Source organism: Electrophorus electricus, chromosome 8, assembly GCF_041902795.1.
Source record: "Electrophorus electricus isolate QZ-2024a chromosome 8, ASM4190279v1, whole genome shotgun sequence".
Lineage (NCBI taxonomy): Eukaryota > Metazoa > Chordata > Actinopteri > Gymnotiformes > Gymnotidae > Electrophorus > Electrophorus electricus.
In genome coordinates this window covers 23,697,214-23,714,315 of record NC_137504.1, presented here as the reverse complement: position 1 = coordinate 23,714,315, position 17,102 = coordinate 23,697,214, and the positions used below count along the sequence as shown (strand labels likewise).

General features: G+C 41.9%; 3 protein-coding genes and 2 non-coding genes across 8 annotated transcripts; 3 read left to right on the top strand and 2 right to left on the bottom strand.

Annotated features, from left to right (window-relative positions):
- Positions 1-89: 89 nt before the first annotated feature.
- Positions 90-9,024, bottom strand: lrsam1 (leucine rich repeat and sterile alpha motif containing 1). 4 transcript variants are annotated; one of them, XM_026998522.3, is made up of 25 exons: positions 8,909-9,023; positions 8,103-8,254; positions 7,933-7,989; positions 7,621-7,665; positions 7,428-7,505; positions 7,244-7,312; positions 7,044-7,128; positions 6,699-6,820; positions 6,367-6,457; positions 6,100-6,209; positions 5,823-5,852; positions 5,618-5,740; positions 4,867-5,006; positions 4,676-4,720; positions 4,275-4,345; positions 3,904-4,003; positions 3,721-3,808; positions 3,505-3,579; positions 3,010-3,090; positions 2,560-2,655; positions 2,094-2,192; positions 1,854-1,985; positions 1,595-1,655; positions 1,340-1,500; positions 90-1,098 (listed from the first exon to the last, which is right to left on the bottom strand). In XM_026998522.3, exons 2-25 carry the CDS (start codon positions 8,172-8,174, stop codon positions 976-978), a joined length of 2,154 nt encoding a protein of 717 aa, XP_026854323.2. In that variant the 5' UTR covers positions 8,175-8,254; positions 8,909-9,023; the 3' UTR covers positions 90-975. The 4 variants fall into 4 exon arrangements, with proteins under 4 accessions (XP_026854323.2, XP_026854324.2, XP_026854325.2 ...); XM_026998523.3 differs by lacking the exon at positions 8,909-9,023 and adding an exon at positions 8,654-8,763; XM_026998524.3 differs by lacking the exon at positions 8,909-9,023 and adding an exon at positions 8,610-8,749.
- Positions 9,025-9,081: 57 nt separating this feature from the next.
- On the top strand, positions 9,082-11,880 carry rpl12 (ribosomal protein L12). Its single transcript, XM_026998584.3, has 7 exons — positions 9,082-9,238; positions 10,495-10,568; positions 10,896-10,994; positions 11,098-11,179; positions 11,461-11,547; positions 11,647-11,759; positions 11,841-11,880. Exons 1-7 carry the CDS (start codon positions 9,202-9,204, stop codon positions 11,844-11,846), a joined length of 498 nt encoding a protein of 165 aa, XP_026854385.1. The 5' UTR covers positions 9,082-9,201; the 3' UTR covers positions 11,847-11,880.
- Positions 10,621-10,745, top strand: LOC113570285 (small nucleolar RNA SNORA65). The gene has a single exon (XR_003409887.1). It is a non-coding gene; the product is annotated as a small nucleolar RNA SNORA65 (small nucleolar RNA).
- On the top strand, positions 11,249-11,373 carry LOC113570281 (small nucleolar RNA SNORA65). Its single transcript, XR_003409883.2, has one exon. It is a non-coding gene; the product is annotated as a small nucleolar RNA SNORA65 (small nucleolar RNA).
- A 457-nt stretch (positions 11,881-12,337) lies between the features above and the next one.
- On the bottom strand, positions 12,338-15,304 carry pole3 (polymerase (DNA directed), epsilon 3 (p17 subunit)). The gene is made up of 4 exons (XM_026998428.3): positions 14,784-15,304; positions 14,201-14,286; positions 13,966-14,084; positions 12,338-13,354 (listed from the first exon to the last, which is right to left on the bottom strand). Exons 1-4 carry the CDS (start codon positions 14,847-14,849, stop codon positions 13,173-13,175), a joined length of 453 nt encoding a protein of 150 aa, XP_026854229.2. The 5' UTR covers positions 14,850-15,304; the 3' UTR covers positions 12,338-13,172.
- Positions 15,305-17,102: the final 1,798 nt, after the last annotated feature.

Genomic DNA, 17,102 nt, shown 5'->3' with positions numbered 1-17,102 from the left:
GGAGAATCGGTACAAAGGGTTCCCATGAGATGTATGTATGCATGTATGAGGTTTTCCTGTTGGTGAGGATAATTAATAATCATGACAACAAATATTGACACGTTTATTAATTTTAGATGCACAACACTTGTCTGCAGACTACTAAAAATATAGCATTGGTGGGGCAAGTTTTCAAAGTGAGTACAAAGTTGTTTTTTTCAAATAACGCCTAGTGATTGGTTTATGTATGCCTCACAATGTACAGAGTACATGAAAGTATATACTTTAAAAAAATTATAATGCCAAACCCTAAACATGATCTCTGGTGTGAAGGTCTTAATTAGACAGGAACAAATTAATTCACCAATACACTGCCTTTAATGATAACTGAAATCATTTAGATTGCATTACTGAGTCCAGTCTTAATCAGGTTTTCAGCAACCTTTTCTGGAATCTATATGTTCCAAACAGAACCTCCATAACCCTTGACAAGCACAGAAGGCATAAAACCCAAGCATGACATAAGGAAAGTAACTTATGTAGCCTTTTTCAGGACCATGTGGACAAATGCCATGTTGTAACAGTCATGAATTTTGATAGAACAGACATGAGACACAAAAAAGGCACAGTTGCTAAGGCAGTACAATGACAACAGTGTAACCAGCACAAAAGAGCAGTTCTGTTTGTCCCTTAAAGTTTTGTCATTCTGATTAAGTTCAGGACAGCAAGGATCTCCATTTATCCCTACCAAGTGAAAATATAGGTAAAGGTTAAGCAGGGCTGATGCCTAGTAGCATCTTTCTCCTCTTAGAATTGCTCCCATAAAAAGAGACACTACAGGACAGAGCAGCCAAATGCACTTCAGGACACCTCGAGTGAAACAACCATGCAGAAGGTGAACCTGGACGAGCCGTGTAGTGGCTTCCAACCAGCCCAAGCACACGTGCAGTCAGAGGCAGCCCAGGGGGGCAGGAAGGGTGGGGAGGGTCATCAGGTTCAGCCATGGTACAGGCGGACGCGCTGGGAGATATCAGCGCGGCACAACGGGCATGAGTGTAGGGCTTCGCTGCAGACTTGGCAACAGCACACGTGGCCACATGGCAGAAAGACGACCTGGGACTAGACAAGAGGCCGAGAACAGTGTGGGTAACCAGCGTCCTTGACTTAATCCCACAGAGAAAGACATCATTATTTAAAAATGAACTGGTAATGCATTATTCCAAGTTTCCCTTAACTAAGATGGTTAAGTAATGCTGTATATAATGCTCGTCAGAGGAATCTTAAAGCACTATCTGTTAATCTCTGTGATTAATAAAAAAATTAAAAAGATGTTCATTGAAGGGTAGACATTGGGCCTTACCTCCAACTCCATGCATACCACGCACTCAGAGGTGCTGGATCCGTTCATTGGGCTGGGTGCTGTGGGGGTCAGGGGGGTATTGGGGGTGAGTGGGGGTGTCAGTTGGGGGGCGCTGGGGAAGGACGGACCAGCTTCTTGTGCCTCGAGCATTTTCGGAGAACCTGAGGGGTGTGATGTTTGAACACAGAGTGAGATCGAGGATAATGGGGAGAGCTGAACTTGTAAATCTTGAGAAAATGAAAAATGCTGCATTACCAGTCTGCTCTCTGGCCCAGCGGAGGAGAGACTTCTGCACTCCCACTTCGTTGATTCCCAGCTGATTAGTAGTAAGGAGAAATTAAAAAGGATTGACCACATTTTTAAGACTGTTAATGACAGCAATGACACAATGATATGATTGTGATATAACCTAAAATCTACATTTACACAAGATTTTTTGCACCAAAGGTAGATAGTCAGTAGTTCCCACTCTCAACCTGCTTAATTAACATCAGGAAGGTCAAGGAGGACAGACCTTGCTTAGGTCTTTAGTGGTCATGTGACACAGACTCTCTGCTGTGATTCGATGATGTGCTATGAGAGGCAGGTAGTGCTGGGCAGAAAGCTTAGACAACAAGCTGACTAGTTCCTTATCCACGCCAGCCTCCTGAGAAACAAGAAACATTTTAAGCATAACATCTTAGCTGATGGTAAGCTGCAGTGGCTATACATGAGTTCAGGTGTTGCTGTCGTCATGGGCTGCACAGGGGCTGACCTGCATTCGCAGAGACAGAGGCTTGGCATCCAACAGCCTCTGGTACTGGATCATCCAGTAATTCTGCTGGGTGGAGTCACTCTTCAGCTCCAACTCCAGCTAAAAGAACAATCCACCTTTTCAGCTTTCAGGAAAAGCTGAGAATGTATTTGCACTGTTCTACAACACTGAGAAATGCTAAATCAGAATTCTAAACACTAACAAAGAATTTTAAGGTTAATGTCAAAAGTGATTGGGACACTCATTCAGAGAGGATTTATAGAATGCATACAGGCTCCAGATAAAGGCAATATGGTATCTCTTTGCACTGACTACTATTTCTCTAAGATCAGCCACCTCATTGGAGCCATGCACAGTGTTCTCCTGGAAATACATTTTTGTGATGAAGCACTGAATTGTTCTGATCTGAGATCAGTTTTCTCCTTGTGTTTTATGAAGGCTGGTCCTGGGCCAGCTATGGCCTTACCAAGATCTCCTTAAGTTCCATCTCTCTCTGGTCCTTTTGCTTCAACAACTGCTGGAGCATGTCTGTAAGAGCTGTCCTCTGCTCTGCCAATGCTTCCTAATACATGCGTGTGCAAACACAGTGAGAGACACTGAGGTCAATAAGAATATGTCTCCAACTCTGATGATGATGGTAAGTATGGTGCAAGGCAGACTGGGTTGGAGCAATGTCAGAAGCCAAATAGTGATCTCAAATTTGAAATTAAACAAATCAATAGGTTGGATGGATGCAAAAACACACAGGGAAATCGCCGGGGAGATATCTAGTGCACCCAGAATTTCCTTAATATTAAAGACAGCCAAGAGCTAAAACCTTGATTCAGCTACACCAAGGAACCAGATCTCTTACCGAACACAACCACTAAACTACATACAAAACTCACAGTACCACAGTGTCTACTTGCTGACATACCTGCAAGTTCTCTGCATCCAGACTTCTCCTCTTAACCTCCAGCTTAGTCAGCTGCAATAACTCTGCCTCAATTAGCTTAATCTAGAAACATGGAGACACAGCGAGGGTGAACAGGCCCAATGGAGCCAGAGGACAGAACAAATGAGAAAACATTGTTATGGTCAGTGTTATGGTATGCGGAGGGCACTGATTGAGAAAGATGATCAAAGCAGGAGGAGAAAAGGAGGAAATAAAAATATACTTTTGCAATGGTTTTGCTGGAGATGATCTCTGACCACTTGGTTTCTGAAGACCTTGTTTTCATAAAGCTTAAACCTGTATCTCAGTGGTCAGAAATAGGCCTGATTTTTTTACAGTACAGCTGTGACTATTCTGTCTCTCAGTGAGGCTCTGTCTCTCCTAAAAGCTGGTGCTACAATGACCTTAATGACCTTAAAGACTATTTGCTAAAGGCTCCTCTAATGGCCGTTGGTGTCCCGGCTGCAGCTTGGCTACCTGATTGCGGATGTAACCATGGACGCTGTCCTTCTGGAGCTGCAGGGCCTCGAACGCTGCCTTCTGCATCTCCTCCTGCACAGCAAAGCCAAGAACGCATCAGGGTTTTTCCCCCTCAGCAAATATGAAGGTAAAACTGCTTTCTGCATCGGCAAAAGGAATATCTAATCATGGAGCATGTACTATAAGTAAAGGGCTTCACTGGACGATCTCTACCTCCTGAAGGATCTGGCTGATGGCTTTGCTTTTGTCCAGCTGCTGTAGGGTTAACACCTGCTCAAACTTTTTGTCTAAGGTCTCCTTACTAGAGAGGAACATAGACAGAAATCCGATATTGGCTGTCCGAAAGGGGGAGGGATGCTGGTGGTTAAAAGATGTGACAGTTCCATTTGCTTGTACCTCTTGCAGGCTTCAGAAACCATATTCTGTCTCCTTGTGTCACTGGCCTCCTGTAGCAGCCTTATTGAGTAGCTCTCAGATAACATGGTCTGCATGGCAACTATGGACATGGTGAGAGTTATATCTCATGTGCTGACATAAAAACATCAGAAGGTGAGTGGGTGAAGGTCCATCATCCAGCTGTAGAATATGTCTTAGAATATTAGAATATTAGAGTTCAGACAGATTTAAACCAGATATTTGCAGACACACACTACTGTCACTTTGTGAATCAGAGAAAAATGCTTCCTTCATGCTAACTTTAGTCTGAGATCATTTTTTAAAAGAATAACTTTCCAACTGTAGGGCTAAACTACATGTCCCATGCCCACCTGCTACGTCCCTCTTTCTTAAAGAGCTGGATTCTTCCTGTGTGATGGCAGTGAGGTGCTCCATACGGATCCTAGAGACAGACAGAAAATCATAATTATAACCATTCCCTTTCTCAGACAAAACCGAATGATGGGCTGTTCTAGAATGAGCGCTGTCCTTCGCATTGCTGGAATCCATCTCGACAGACGCTACTTGGCATCTAAATTCATAATAGGATCTAAATGTAGACCTCAGACATTTGATCTTTTAGATCAGGGACCAGAGAAAACAGCTTAATGCATTTTGTGTGTGCAAAGGGCCTTTAACCTATCTACAGAGAAACCACTTCAAGTGTATAAATCATTTAGCTAAAGTACATATGTTCCAGTAGCAGGACGGGTAGGGTGTAGCCTGCACTTACCGGTCCTCCTCCAATGCCTGCAGGATCTCTGCGCTCTTTGCTTGGCTGTAAGGACAAGAACACATGTGTTCTTAGGACAAAACCAAGTGAACATGTTAATTCTCAGACCAACAGAAAGTAATTTATAATTGTATGATTCAATGTTGTCTCATTATACCCCCACCCCCCTTTCCTAAACCAGGTTCCCCCACCGTTTGTTGTCCAGGAGCAGGTTACTGATGCGGGCGGCGATGCTGGCCTCGGCCTTCTGCACCCTCTGTAGCAGTTTCTGTCTCTCGGCCTCCTGGACCCTCTGCTGCTCACATACTCCCTTCTCGACGCGCTCCTGCTCCTAAAACACAGGCGCACACAGCTGCTGACATGCACATGTTTAAAAAAACACAGAACTCATGCTCAACAGTCACTGTCAAGCTTAAATTTCACATTTTATGAAAATACACCTGTAATTTTTTTCCTTTCTCCTGGTCTAGTCACTGCCAATTGCTAGCTTGGTTTCCCTTCTATTGCATTAAAGCTACAAGCCTGCAATGATAAAGTGCTTCCTCTGAGACACGTGAAGCCAGCCATGCAACACACTTGGTGGAGGGTATCAACTGATTCTATACATGTGCCCTTATAGGTGCCTGCCATCATGCAGATCAACACAGAGAAAGGGAAACAAAGCCATCTTTTCCGTCTAGAGGGCAAGGTCAATTATATTCTTTTGAGTTCCTGGCCATGGATGACTGTAGCGCCATTACAGTTGTGCCATTCCGCAGTCCCTGTACTTTCTTACGTGTACTACACTCGAGATGTTCTCAAGAGAGTGTTCTTGTTTGCATGTGGGTGCACAAGATTAATTTGTTTTAATATACTGTGTTTTAATTTAATACATAAGCATGTGTTTTAATAAACTGCTAATTTTATGTTGGGTGCTGTTTCCTCTGCGGTCACTGTGGCTACCAGTTTGACGGACAGCAACATGCCCTCTTTGCGGGAGTTGTTGAGGAGGAGGAGCTGTGCTTGTTCCCTCTGCTTCTCCTCCAGCACCTTCTCAAAGTTCAGCTTCTCCAACTGCTTCTGCTCCTGGTGGAGTCAGAGGGAGAGGGACAGGTGTGAAGAGTCACAACACCCAATAGATGAATTGACCAAGATTCACACATCATACCTTCCTCTTCTCATAGTCCATGAATTTGCTCTGCAAAGTGAGAGACAAATAAGCAAGCAAAGTTAGGTCATCTACAAGGCACATCTAAGGCTTAGTCCCACACTAACAAAGACCCCTTTGGTTTTGCATATGGAAATGCAAGTGCTTGAGTGGAGCACAATTTTACTATTGTTAAGATCCCTATTAAGAGCACATTAATCTAAACATATGCATATATAATCTTTTTGTAAGAAATAACTTGGTTTGATACACAGAACAGTTTCACTAGATCCCTCACCTGCCAGGCTACATGCTCCCCATCCAAACAGTCCATGCTCTGCGCTCCGTCATCATTCTCCAGCACAGGCAGAAGATACTGGGAGGGGGGACAGTACTCCAGGCCCAGCTCTGGAAATCAGTCCTCATATCAGATTTTCTGACATTACACTTTTGCAATTTTTAATGAAATAAAAGGGTTAGAATAACAATGTGGAAGCTATTATTTATAACTTGAATGGGGTGGGGGCGGGGTTTGGTGTGATGGGTAGTGTAAAGGTATCTTTACCTGAGCACAAGTAGCGCTGGACTTCTTCTGTGCCTGCTGTACAGACTGAGGCAGGTGGATAGTTCATAACACTTGCATCCAGAGTCAGGCTCTACACACACACACACACACACACACACACACACACACACACACACACACACACACACACACACACACACACACACACACACACACACACACACACAAGGTCCTTGAGTGGTACATTTTGCCTGTCTCTTAATCAAGGCGACCTTGCATCTACAGAAATATTACTCGGCACACACATCAGGATGCTTGATACAGCCTGTGGACCGCAGCTGTCCCCGTGTTTAGACGAGCCTTAGTCTCACCTCTAGTGTGCGGACGCTGGCCAGCTCTTTGGGCAATTTTCGGATGCTGTTCTCACTCAGGTCCAGGGTACGCAGGCTGCTCATGCAACCCACTGACAAGGGAAGCTCACTGAGGCAGTTCCCTTCACAAAGTAGAAATTTACCCATTTAGTTTTGTCATGTGGGTAAACATACGTAGATGTTGTTTGTGTAAAGCCTAAGTGGTAGATGTTAAAAAGTTCCAAGCCAGTTGATTTGGGCACATTCTTAAGATTTCCATTAACAGTATCAGCAAAATGTAAGGCAATGGTATCTTCAGAAGTTCTGGTGGACTTCAGACATTCAACCTGATCCTAACAGCCAAACCTTTCACATTAAGAGTCTGCAAATTCCGAAGATCCCCTACAGTCTCTGGTAGAGCTTTGATCTGGTTATTTTCTGCGTTCAGCACCTAGAGTATGACATCACCAACCAATACAGCTGTAAGAACACTAAATAATACTGACAAACGCCAACCACAAAATTTATAAACATACTTTAAACGGTGTTTAAGAGCACCATGCTACCTGCAGGGAGGTCAGCTGCCCAATATCATCTGGGAGTGAGGTGAGCTTGTTTTCATGCAGGTCCAACACCTTAGGAATGGCCAAAGAGGCATGTTTGCAATAATAATAATTGTAAAATTATTTTTAAAAAAAGATTTAAAATGGTAAAAGATCCTTTAATGTTTATCTTGTCTCATTTTTGCACCTTTATAGTCGTTAGAGCGGTGATGGTGCAACCTTTGGGCACCAGTGACCTCAGCTCATTTCCACAGAGAATGAACACCTGCATTAAAGATGGGAAATGTTGTGAAAACTATGGTTTGTTTTTTGTTATGGTTTGTATGGTTGTTTTCTTCATTTAGGGTGAACTAAGGCAGCCTGGCAAAGCAGAACCTCACTTTTTTCTGAAGCACCTTGCAGATGGAGAAGGCACTGGAGGGAACCTATGGAAAAAATATACATTATCTCTACATATGTATAAAAGCTATTTCAGTACAAAAAAAATGGTTGCGTGAAAAGCACATATTGTAGATAATCAGAACAAAGCTCAGTTTGGAAGCTTGGATTTTCAAATGCAGCATAAATTAATTTTGCTGAGCACGGCTATCTGTTTAATGATGAGCAATAAGATACACAAAATGCATAAGAAGTGGAGAAAACAGAGGCACTGAATCACAGTGCTAAACTGTTACTCTCTGCTAGTCACTCACCTCAGAAAGCTCACAGCTTGAAATGTCCAAAATATCATCTGCCCCAGCCTCTTTAGACTGTCAGAACATAGATTCACATTCAATATATCTACAAGATGAATGACAACCAACATTTGATAGGATCTTGCTGAGGTGTTGAAATGCAAATATTCAGGAGCTCACACACTCACCAGACACAACTGATATTCCAAGCGTTTCTTGGAATTCTCACTGGGCTTCTTCTTCTTGGTGAACAGAGGCATTCTGAAGCCACACTCTTCGAGTCCAGACAGAGTTTTACTCTCAGGTTTCCTGTTCTATATGAAGCCTTTTTCTTTGATTGCTGCAGAATTCCATTAAAATATATAATGAGAATGTTATAAGATGAGAGCGAAACACTTCCTACACATATCTCACTCCGTCCGAGTTTAGAACACTACACGTCAGTACGTCTTCGCTATGTAACATTCAGGCTCAGAGCGGTGACATTCTGATATTAAACAAGTATCTAACTAGATAGTTATGATAAATAATTACTTGCTAAAATAACTAGTAATCTCTACTACAGTATGTGATTAAACGGGAGTGTGGCAACGCACGACCGCAATCAATAACAGTTCACCTAGCTAAGGCTAGCTAACCCCAGCTAGCATTTTCATTTAGCAGAGATTGTTGACAAACACAAACGCGTCACTTACTCTATAGCTACATAATAAAAAATATAAACATAGTATAATTTGACCTGTTCGCTGTTAGAAATGTTGCGTTATAGCTAGCTAGCTAAAAATCTAGGTCTGGGCAAGTAGCTAATTTAATGTCAAGCTAGGACAGCCAGACCCGCTTAGTTTAACATTCTCCTCGCAAGTAACCAGTAAACGGGAACAGTCATCTAGTGTTAGCTGGTGATAGCTTGCCAAATTAATGCTAGCTGAATAGCATATAAGGAATTATTTGTAAAAAAAAAATTAAAAGACAAAATTTATATACGGTAAGTTACCTTCAGATATTATCTTTTCAGATTGTCAATTTAATACTTTGGTTAGCTGGCTAGCTATTACTGTCAAGAAAGCTTTTCCTGACAGTGCAGCAATATTTTTATCTGACATTTGATACTTTCGTAAAGAAACAGTCTCGCGATATTTGGAGGCCTTATAAGCCTCAACCCCAGCATAGGGAGCCCTTTCCTGTTTCGCTTAGGTGGTGAAGGTGCAACATTGATCGGTCGTCCCGAATCCGGGTTCATCCGACACCCTCACCAATTTAACCTGAACTGAGCTCAACGGCAACACCATGCCTCCTAAATTCGATCCCAACGAGATTAAGATTGGTATGTTTAAATATGGTAACGTTTAAATTTACCGTATGTCGGAGCTTGGGCTTGTGAGCAGGCGTATTTGTGGATCTCACGTGCACTAGTGCAGCTAACGTGAAGAATTGTGCTGTCTGTTCAGGAATCCGATATAGTATCTCAATCCTTAGTTTACTCTAACCCTGTTGCTGGATTAGTTGTTTTTGGATTGTCCGGTACGGTTCGTGTGCTAGTAGCCAGGGGGCTGCAACTGGCTAATAGCTAGTTAGCTACTAGCCATCTTGGGCCCTCTGTTTTCAAGCTTCTTATTGTAACTTGTTAGCTGGGGACGTTTGTATGACAGCGGTGGATTTTAGTGTTTATGGAGACCACGTAAGATTTTACTGGCGGTGAAACCCCGCAGTCGGATAGTTTAGCTAAAGCTAGGTGTTGGAGGCGTCGGGCGCTGAGCACGTGGTTGGCGGATGAATGTCTAGCTTTTGTATCTGAGCAGCACATGGATGCGGTTCAGACGGAAGCTTGCATCAAGATCACCGTCTGCAAATGCTAATCTAGACACGTAATCTGAGTATAAAACGTACTTCGTAACGTCACCGTCATGGCAGTGAATAAGGTTTAGTCACCCATTAGCTGCATATCGGACCCTTTTGACTCGCAATAGTGAAGGCTCTATAAGCTTAATACATTTGATTGGTTCTGCATGCTGGGGGTTTTGGGTTTTAATCACCATATGAACCGTTAGCTGTCTAAGATGGCATCGCACAGGAATAAGACCACAGCTAGACCAAGGTATGATTTAAATTAATAGTTCTGAACAAGGTCACTTGGATGTGTAATTTTGGGACTGTTTATGCATTACCAAATGCTACAATACAGGTCTTAATGCAGTGCTGTTTCCAAGACAGCTGGGCATGAGGCTACCAATGTTGGAGATGGCCATGTTCTGGCTACTAGTTTTTTCATTTGTTTGTTTACAGAGTATATACACCACATTTAATTCTGTTGGCTACAGCAGACACTTGTACTATAATCTTAATGAGGGATGATGGCATTTAATTCAGTCCTTGATGTTTTAACCAGCTTCCTGCCACTATGCTAGTCTGAGTGACTAATCCAGTGGAGGCTAAAAACAACCCATCTTTTAGGAAGCAGGGCTGCCGCTTCTATTGGGCATCTGTGCCAAAAAGCCTGGAACATATTGCAAAAGTGGGACCTTGGTTTCCCCACTCTCCCTGCCTGCTTTTTTACTTGCTGTTTTACTCGTTCTGTTTCAGTGTACATGAGGTGCACAGGAGGTGAAGTCGGTGCCACTTCCTCTCTGGCCCCTAAAATCGGACCTCTTGGTCTGGTAAGTTCAGTGATCATTGATGTCCAACATGGGTTTCTCTCCCCCTCAGCCTCCTGCCACTATGCTAGTCTGAGTGTGACTGGGTATAATCCAGTGGAGGCTGAGAATAATCCAGCTCTAGGAAGCAGGGCTGCCCAGTCTGATGGGCAACTCTGTGCCAAAAGGCCTGGAATAAATGCCTGCTTGAGAATGTAGGCTAGTTTCATATGCTCAAGTGTGGGAGAGCATGTGTACAAGCCTAGCATGCATAAACTGTAAAGTATTCATTTGCTTTTGAATTCATCAGTGTATGGAAAATGGCCATAAACACTACCTTTTGTTCCTTAGTCTCCCAAGAAAGTGGGTGATGACATTGCCAAGGCCACCGGGGACTGGAAGGGCCTGAGAATTACAGTCAAGCTGACCATCCAAAACAGACAGGCAGCAGTAAGACCATTTCTTCATGGCCAGCAGAGTTGTGCATGGAAACTTAAATATGGCACCACAGCCAAGCATTTTTGCTTCTACAAATTTCTCACTCCTTCTCCAGATTGAGGTGGTACCCTCTGCTTCAGCTCTCATCATCAAAGCCCTAAAGGAGCCTCCTCGTGACAGGAAGAAAGTCAAGAACAGTGAGTGTCATGTACCTGCAGCGCTCTTCAGTAGTGGCCCAGCCATGTACCTCTAGCCTGTAGCAGCCTCCCGCCACTATGCTAGTCTGTGAGTGACTGGGTGTAAACCAGTGGAGGCTGAGAGTAATCCAGCTCTAGGAAGCAGGGCTGCCCAGTCTGATGGGCAACTCTGTGCCGAAAGACCTGGAATAAATGGTTGTTTTTTTGTTTTTTTTAATTACTGGCTTGCCATCCTTTCATGTAATTATTCCAGCGTCTTAACTACATTCATCTTCCCACAGTCAAGCACTCGGGCAGTGTTCCGTTTGATGAAATTGTCAACATCGCCCGCATCATGAGGCCACGCTCCATTGCCAGGGAGCTCTCTGGTATGTATGGGTTGAATTTTGCATAATGGAGGGGGGTAGTCACAATGGTCTCAGTGGCTCTAAGAAGGCTGGGATTCTGCTGTTGGCACACCACCTCAGGAACCATTAAGGAGATCCTGGGCACAGCTCAGTCTGTGGGATGCACCATAGATGGCCGCCTGCCCCATGACGTCATTGACGACATCAACAGCGGCAAAGTGGAATGCCCATCCGTAAGTACAGGATAAATCTGGTTGTCAAGCTTTTCTTATGTCCTTTTGGTGCCTAATGTTTTGTCTACTGTTCTTTTGCAGGAGTAAAGTGACTGAAGACAATAAAATTGCTTTAAGACTCCCTTGGTTAATGTTTTTTGTTCAGTGTTGGATCTGTTCTGTAGTGCTGATCTGTTTCTCATGGAGTTATCAAAAGGGTTGTTGCTTGTAATTTTACTTTGTGTACTCAGGTCACTTAACTATTTAACTGTGCAGTTTCTGGCACTATTCTGATTACTATACAGATTAATACTATAATAGTTTAAGTGGTTTACAGTGGTGACTTCCCCTCATTTAAATGGAGGTACATTTAGAACTAAGATGCATAAGTGTTTGAAACATGGAGTAAAAACTTAATTGCTTTTAACAACATTCATGGATAGTGGTATAAAACCAGCACAAGCTTCACTTACCCTTTAAACTTAAATGGAGCTCTTGCACTAATGTTAACACTGCTGGTTTATATTCTTCAGCTCAGTCAGTCTTCCAAAGTCTTAGGTCACCTTTGAAGATGTAGAAAGCAGGTTTGGTGCAGATACTTTGTTTACACAAAAACCTTTAATATGAAATACAGCCAGAGGGGGGCTGATTCAATTCTACAAAAGTACAAATTGATTGGAAGTTACAAATGCACTTTAGGTCAGACTCCAAACCAAAAAGATCACTCATGCATGACCTACAGTTACAGAGGAACATTTCTCTTTAAAGTTGCTCAAAACAGTCCTGCCTTGGTTTTAATATGTGCATTTTTCACATTCCCTGAAACTTTTGATGCTTTTCAGGAAGTACTGCCAGTCTCACTCCCCAGCCATCTTTCATGAGTATGAAGCCCCATAAAATTCCTGACTGGAGTACAAACAATGAACTTTGAACATAAATTATACAAAAAAGGAAAAAAAAAAAACCCTCACAGTTCTAGTTGCATTGAGTCAGTCACAAGACTGTTGCTGAAATATAAAACTTAAATTTCTATGCTTAGGGAATGTGCAGATGGCACCAGACCTACTATAGTGAATATACTCAGTGTACAACTTGACCAGACAAGTTTAAAAAAGTCCAGTTTAAAAAAAAAACCTGCATCTATAACACACTTCCTCTATTAGAAAGATTTTTAAAAAGGTAGACAAGAACAGCAATATGTTAGACAAGGGCCATTTTACAGTTCAAAGCATTACCATCATTTAAGTCCTTGCTACCTTTTAACTGAGGTTTAGATGTAATGGCCCTATTTTTATTCAAAACAAGTGCTGGTTGCTTGCTTCCATTCCTCTCCCTTATTCTTCCTAGGAGTGGACATGTATCAGAGTACCGTGCTCTTTGTGAACCAGGACGGCTTCGAAACAGCGCCAATCTGCCACCACACCATCCCCCACCTCAGTTCTCCACATCCTCCTCCTCTCCTTCATTCTCTGCATCCGGCTCGTCTTCCATGTGCTCTTCTTCATCATCCTCTTCCTCACGGCTTTTGTCATTCTCCTCTGTGCCATTCTTCTTCTCTTTGTCCTTCCTTTTTTGCTCTGATGCCTCTTTTTTGCCTTTCTGCCCTTTCTTGTAGGCTGATGAGTGAAGGAGAGAAGCAGTTTACATGATTTAACTCTGAGAACAGTGGAAAAACTAAGCAGGAATAGGTACTATGTGAATTATAATGCTGCAACTGCATATTTTATTCTGAGCCGGACTCAGTGTGACTAGAAAGATGTTAAATGAAAATCAATTGTTAAAAAAGCTTGAACTGGATGTAGCAGCTACAAAGAATAGGACCTCTTACAAGAAGGTTTGGCTGACATTGCAATAACTGTTTCCAGGTTTACAAGAGAGTGCTCTCTATGCCACAGTCATCTGTCAAAAGGTCAAAACAGCCCATCATTTCTCAGTTCCAAGAATGGTGGCCCCAGTCCCTGATGTTTGGACATTACCTTGCTCCGGTACACCTGAACTAGTGCATGCGCAGGTTAAGAAGTCTTTCCTGAGCTTGAGAGCCTCAGTGGTGACAGCAGAGACATCAAACACTGCAGTGCCTGGGACCGCCATGACTGAAGCTAAAAATGCTGGTCTAAGTGGTCAAAATTAGCACAGCAGCTATGTATATTGGCTCGTTCTGCTTTACAGGAAAGCTGGGCTCCTCCTAATGGCAGCCAAAATAATTCAGACAAGTCATGTTGGTTACCCTCAAGAGCTTCACGCAGGGGTGGTAAGAAACGCTCAAACTCCATCTCTTCCATAGCCGCCATCACATCTCCGGCATTGAGAGTCTTTCTCTTGGCTTTCATGGCAAAGCTGTTGGCACTGGTGAACAAATAGGCATTAGTCACACACTGATGAGAGTGAGTGGCATTGTATTTGAGCACTGCTTTAATAAAATAGGCTTCAGCTCAGCTAATAACTATTATCTATATACTTACCATGATGTTGCGTATAGAACAAATACACTGGCTGCTTGAGATATTGCCCTTCTTGCCTCTTTGGATACATTTACCCCTTCCGGCAGCTAAAACAACAAACAGAAAGTATACTTAGCTAACATTATTGAATTAGACTACAAGTCGCAGAGAGAAAAATGTCATGTTTCAGAATCACAACAAGACTATTCAATACCTTAGGTTAAAAACTGGGCAATTGCTGTTAGGAAGCGCAAAGCTATTGCAATCGAGTTAATTAGCTAAGTCCAAAACAGCGACACTGCAACTTGTTTACATTGCCGCGGTAGCTGCGTGTTTTCGTACAACTTTTGTTTTAACAACTTGGATTCAACGTCATTTTATTTTAGGCTCCATTTCATTATTTCTTTCCTTTTCGTATGCAGCTCGACGGTGTAAGGGCACGCCACAGGGCTGGACGCAGCAAAAATTACTTTGAGCCACCAATGCAGCGGGCTAACCGTTTAATTTCTTGGCGTTCTATACTGCTAAAAGGATTAGCTGATCTAACAAAAACTCAATACTTTGTATCCACTACCTACAAAAACAAGTCATCGTTGATACTTACAGCCTCTTTAATAATGCGTGTGATGACAGCATTCGGAAGGTTAAGGTCCTCTGGTCTCTCGGCCATACTAAACAGTAGTTAGCGCGCTAGATAGCTAAATTAACGAGGGATCTGGCGTTAGCTATATAGCCTAAGGTTAACGCTAGCTAGCGTGTTCAGCTTCACAGAACTCGCCAATGTGATGTTTACAGCTGAATAATGATCGGATCCGCCAAATTGATCAAAAGTAAAGTTCCGTTTGAATGTGGAAAAATACAGCGCAGCGAGAGCTAGCTAGTTAACTGAATGTAATGTGTTAATAATCGATAGATTGACTTTCTAGAACAAGAAAGGAATGTAAACCGATAGCTAATAGATCCTATGACTGCACACCTACAGAATTTATAATCAAACGCAATTTTCTAAACAAACTGGAATACACCCCTAATGTTAGTCCGAAAAAACAATTAGCTATATAGCTAGTTAGCCATACTAGTTTGAAGCCCGCTGGTAGATCCAAAACCATGAGTTTACCCTTTGACCCTTTCAGTCTCATCCCAAGACGTCACAGAAGCCAACCAATAGGCAGCAGGTGTTTTTCATAACCAGGTTTATATTTTTGATGAATGCCTATGCATTAAATGTTGTTTCTCTGGAAACCTGTACTTCATGCCAATTTTTACTACCTCTACATCTTTTACTACAGTACACTGCAATTACCCCTGGAATCTTCTTCATTCAATCTTCCAAGAGAAGGCTTGCTGACGGTTTCGCTGAACATCTTTGGATCATGAGAATTAAGGATTTGTCATTTCTAGGGGCAAGGCATTTAAATGCTAAAGAACACTGGATAATGGCATATCTGTTTGTAATACCAGCTCTTACTATGGCAGCAATGAAATCAGGAAACAAGCACAAAAAATACTTATCTAACTTTAGATCTCCATGGAATAAACATAATGGTTGAATATTTTATTTTTATATATATATATATATATATATATATATATATATATATATATATATATATATATATATATATATATAAACTAGTTCCTCCTACAAATTCAAAAGTTCTTTGCTGGCACAGTTGAGGCACAGATGAAGGGCCTCTGCCGGAAAGGTCCCGTTTGTTTGGAAACCTAGTGTACTTCACTACATCTGATATTTCTGCTGAGCCCTGTTCAGCATGAGAGGGTAGGGGGCATGTAGCCAGCTCGAGTCCAGTTATCTTGATCTCAGATCGTGTGAAATGTCATATGTTGGAATTAGGCAAAGGCTTTGATAGCATCTGAAATTGTTTTATGTATTGGAAGTTGTCCTTTATTGTTCATATCGCAGTTAATGTTACACAAAAATCTCGTATGTGTTTTTTTTTTTGTTTTTTTTTTTGTATTGGAGAGTCGTGTATGGTGAGTACAGTGGTCACGTCGTATTTCCACTGTCAAACGCAGTTCTTTGTGGAATTCAGTTTGAGTTCAATAATTTTCTGCTCTCATGGCTAAAAAAACACAATAAGCAATGGCCATTTAGAATTATGTTGACGCTCTTAAGCTATTTCCAAGTTTTTCCACATGGAAGTGCTGGCGTGAGAATGAGGATGGAGAATATTGTACTCTTGCTGTTTGACGCAGGAAGTCTCAGGCATTTCTGTATCGACGTCATGCAAGAAATATTATGTCCTGGCTCATTTATGGCTGACAACTTTAAGTTTAGAAACAAATGTTTGAAAGTATAACCTTTCAGTTAGGACATCCAACAGGAAAGTTAGTCATTATGAATTATTAAAGGATTGCGTATGGTTTTGCTCAGTAGACGTACCAAAGATATAACCAGGGTCGGGAGAGGTACTCTAAAAATGTATTCAGTTACAGATTACCTATTAAAAATTATTCGCTAACCTAATTCAAAATGATTATTAGTTTTCTGAATTGCTAAATCACTTTTCCTTATTCTCTTATTATCAAAACACTAAACACAAAGCCCAAACTTCAAGCTACATTCACAAAACCTTGTCAAACAATCAACTTAACTATTTTATTTTTGCTCAAAGCCAAACACTGCTGTCAGATGATACACAAACCTACTCAATGCATTACATAGCAGTCATTACATACTACAGAAAAATTCCAAAGCACTACACTCTTAGCAGCATAGCAGGATAAAATCTTTATCCAGGAATTTTGCATAATTTGTATTTATGAAAACTTTGCTTATTTATGTAGGCCTATACTAGAAAACCTGCAAAAATAAAGAAATATCTGAACTGAAATATACATTTTTATTTACAGTGTCAATCATGAATTCTGCCTCAGCATCATGTGTCTGGGCTGGGTTTGG

Bases quoted from the DNA above. Each gene is read 5' to 3' on its own strand.
- lrsam1 (XM_026998522.3), bottom strand. From the start codon at position 8,174: ATGCCTCTGTTCACCAAGAAGAAGAAGCCCAGTGAGAATTCCAAGAAA. The intron at 3,580-3,720 runs GTAGAGATCGTC...TTTGCTGTGCAG, and splicing joins TCAGCCAGATCCTTCAGGAG to GAGGAGATGCAGAAGGCAGC. The intron at 3,091-3,504 runs GTAGCCAAGCTG...CCATGTTTCTAG, and splicing joins ATGGTTACATCCGCAATCAG to ATTAAGCTAATTGAGGCAGA.
- rpl12 (XM_026998584.3), top strand. From the start codon at position 9,202: ATGCCTCCTAAATTCGATCCCAACGAGATTAAGATTG. The intron at 9,239-10,494 runs GTATGTTTAAAT...GTTCTGTTTCAG, and splicing joins TCCCAACGAGATTAAGATTG to TGTACATGAGGTGCACAGGA. The intron at 11,180-11,460 runs GTGAGTGTCATG...ATCTTCCCACAG, and splicing joins CAGGAAGAAAGTCAAGAACA to TCAAGCACTCGGGCAGTGTT.
- pole3 (XM_026998428.3), bottom strand. From the start codon at position 14,849: ATGGCCGAGAGACCAGAGGACCTTAACCTTCCGAATGCTGTCATCACA. The intron at 14,085-14,200 runs GTAAGTATATAG...TTTGTTCACCAG, and splicing joins GTTCTATACGCAACATCATG to TGCCAACAGCTTTGCCATGA. The intron at 13,355-13,965 runs GTAACCAACATG...TTCACTCATCAG, and splicing joins CCTGCGTGAAGCTCTTGAGG to CCTACAAGAAAGGGCAGAAA.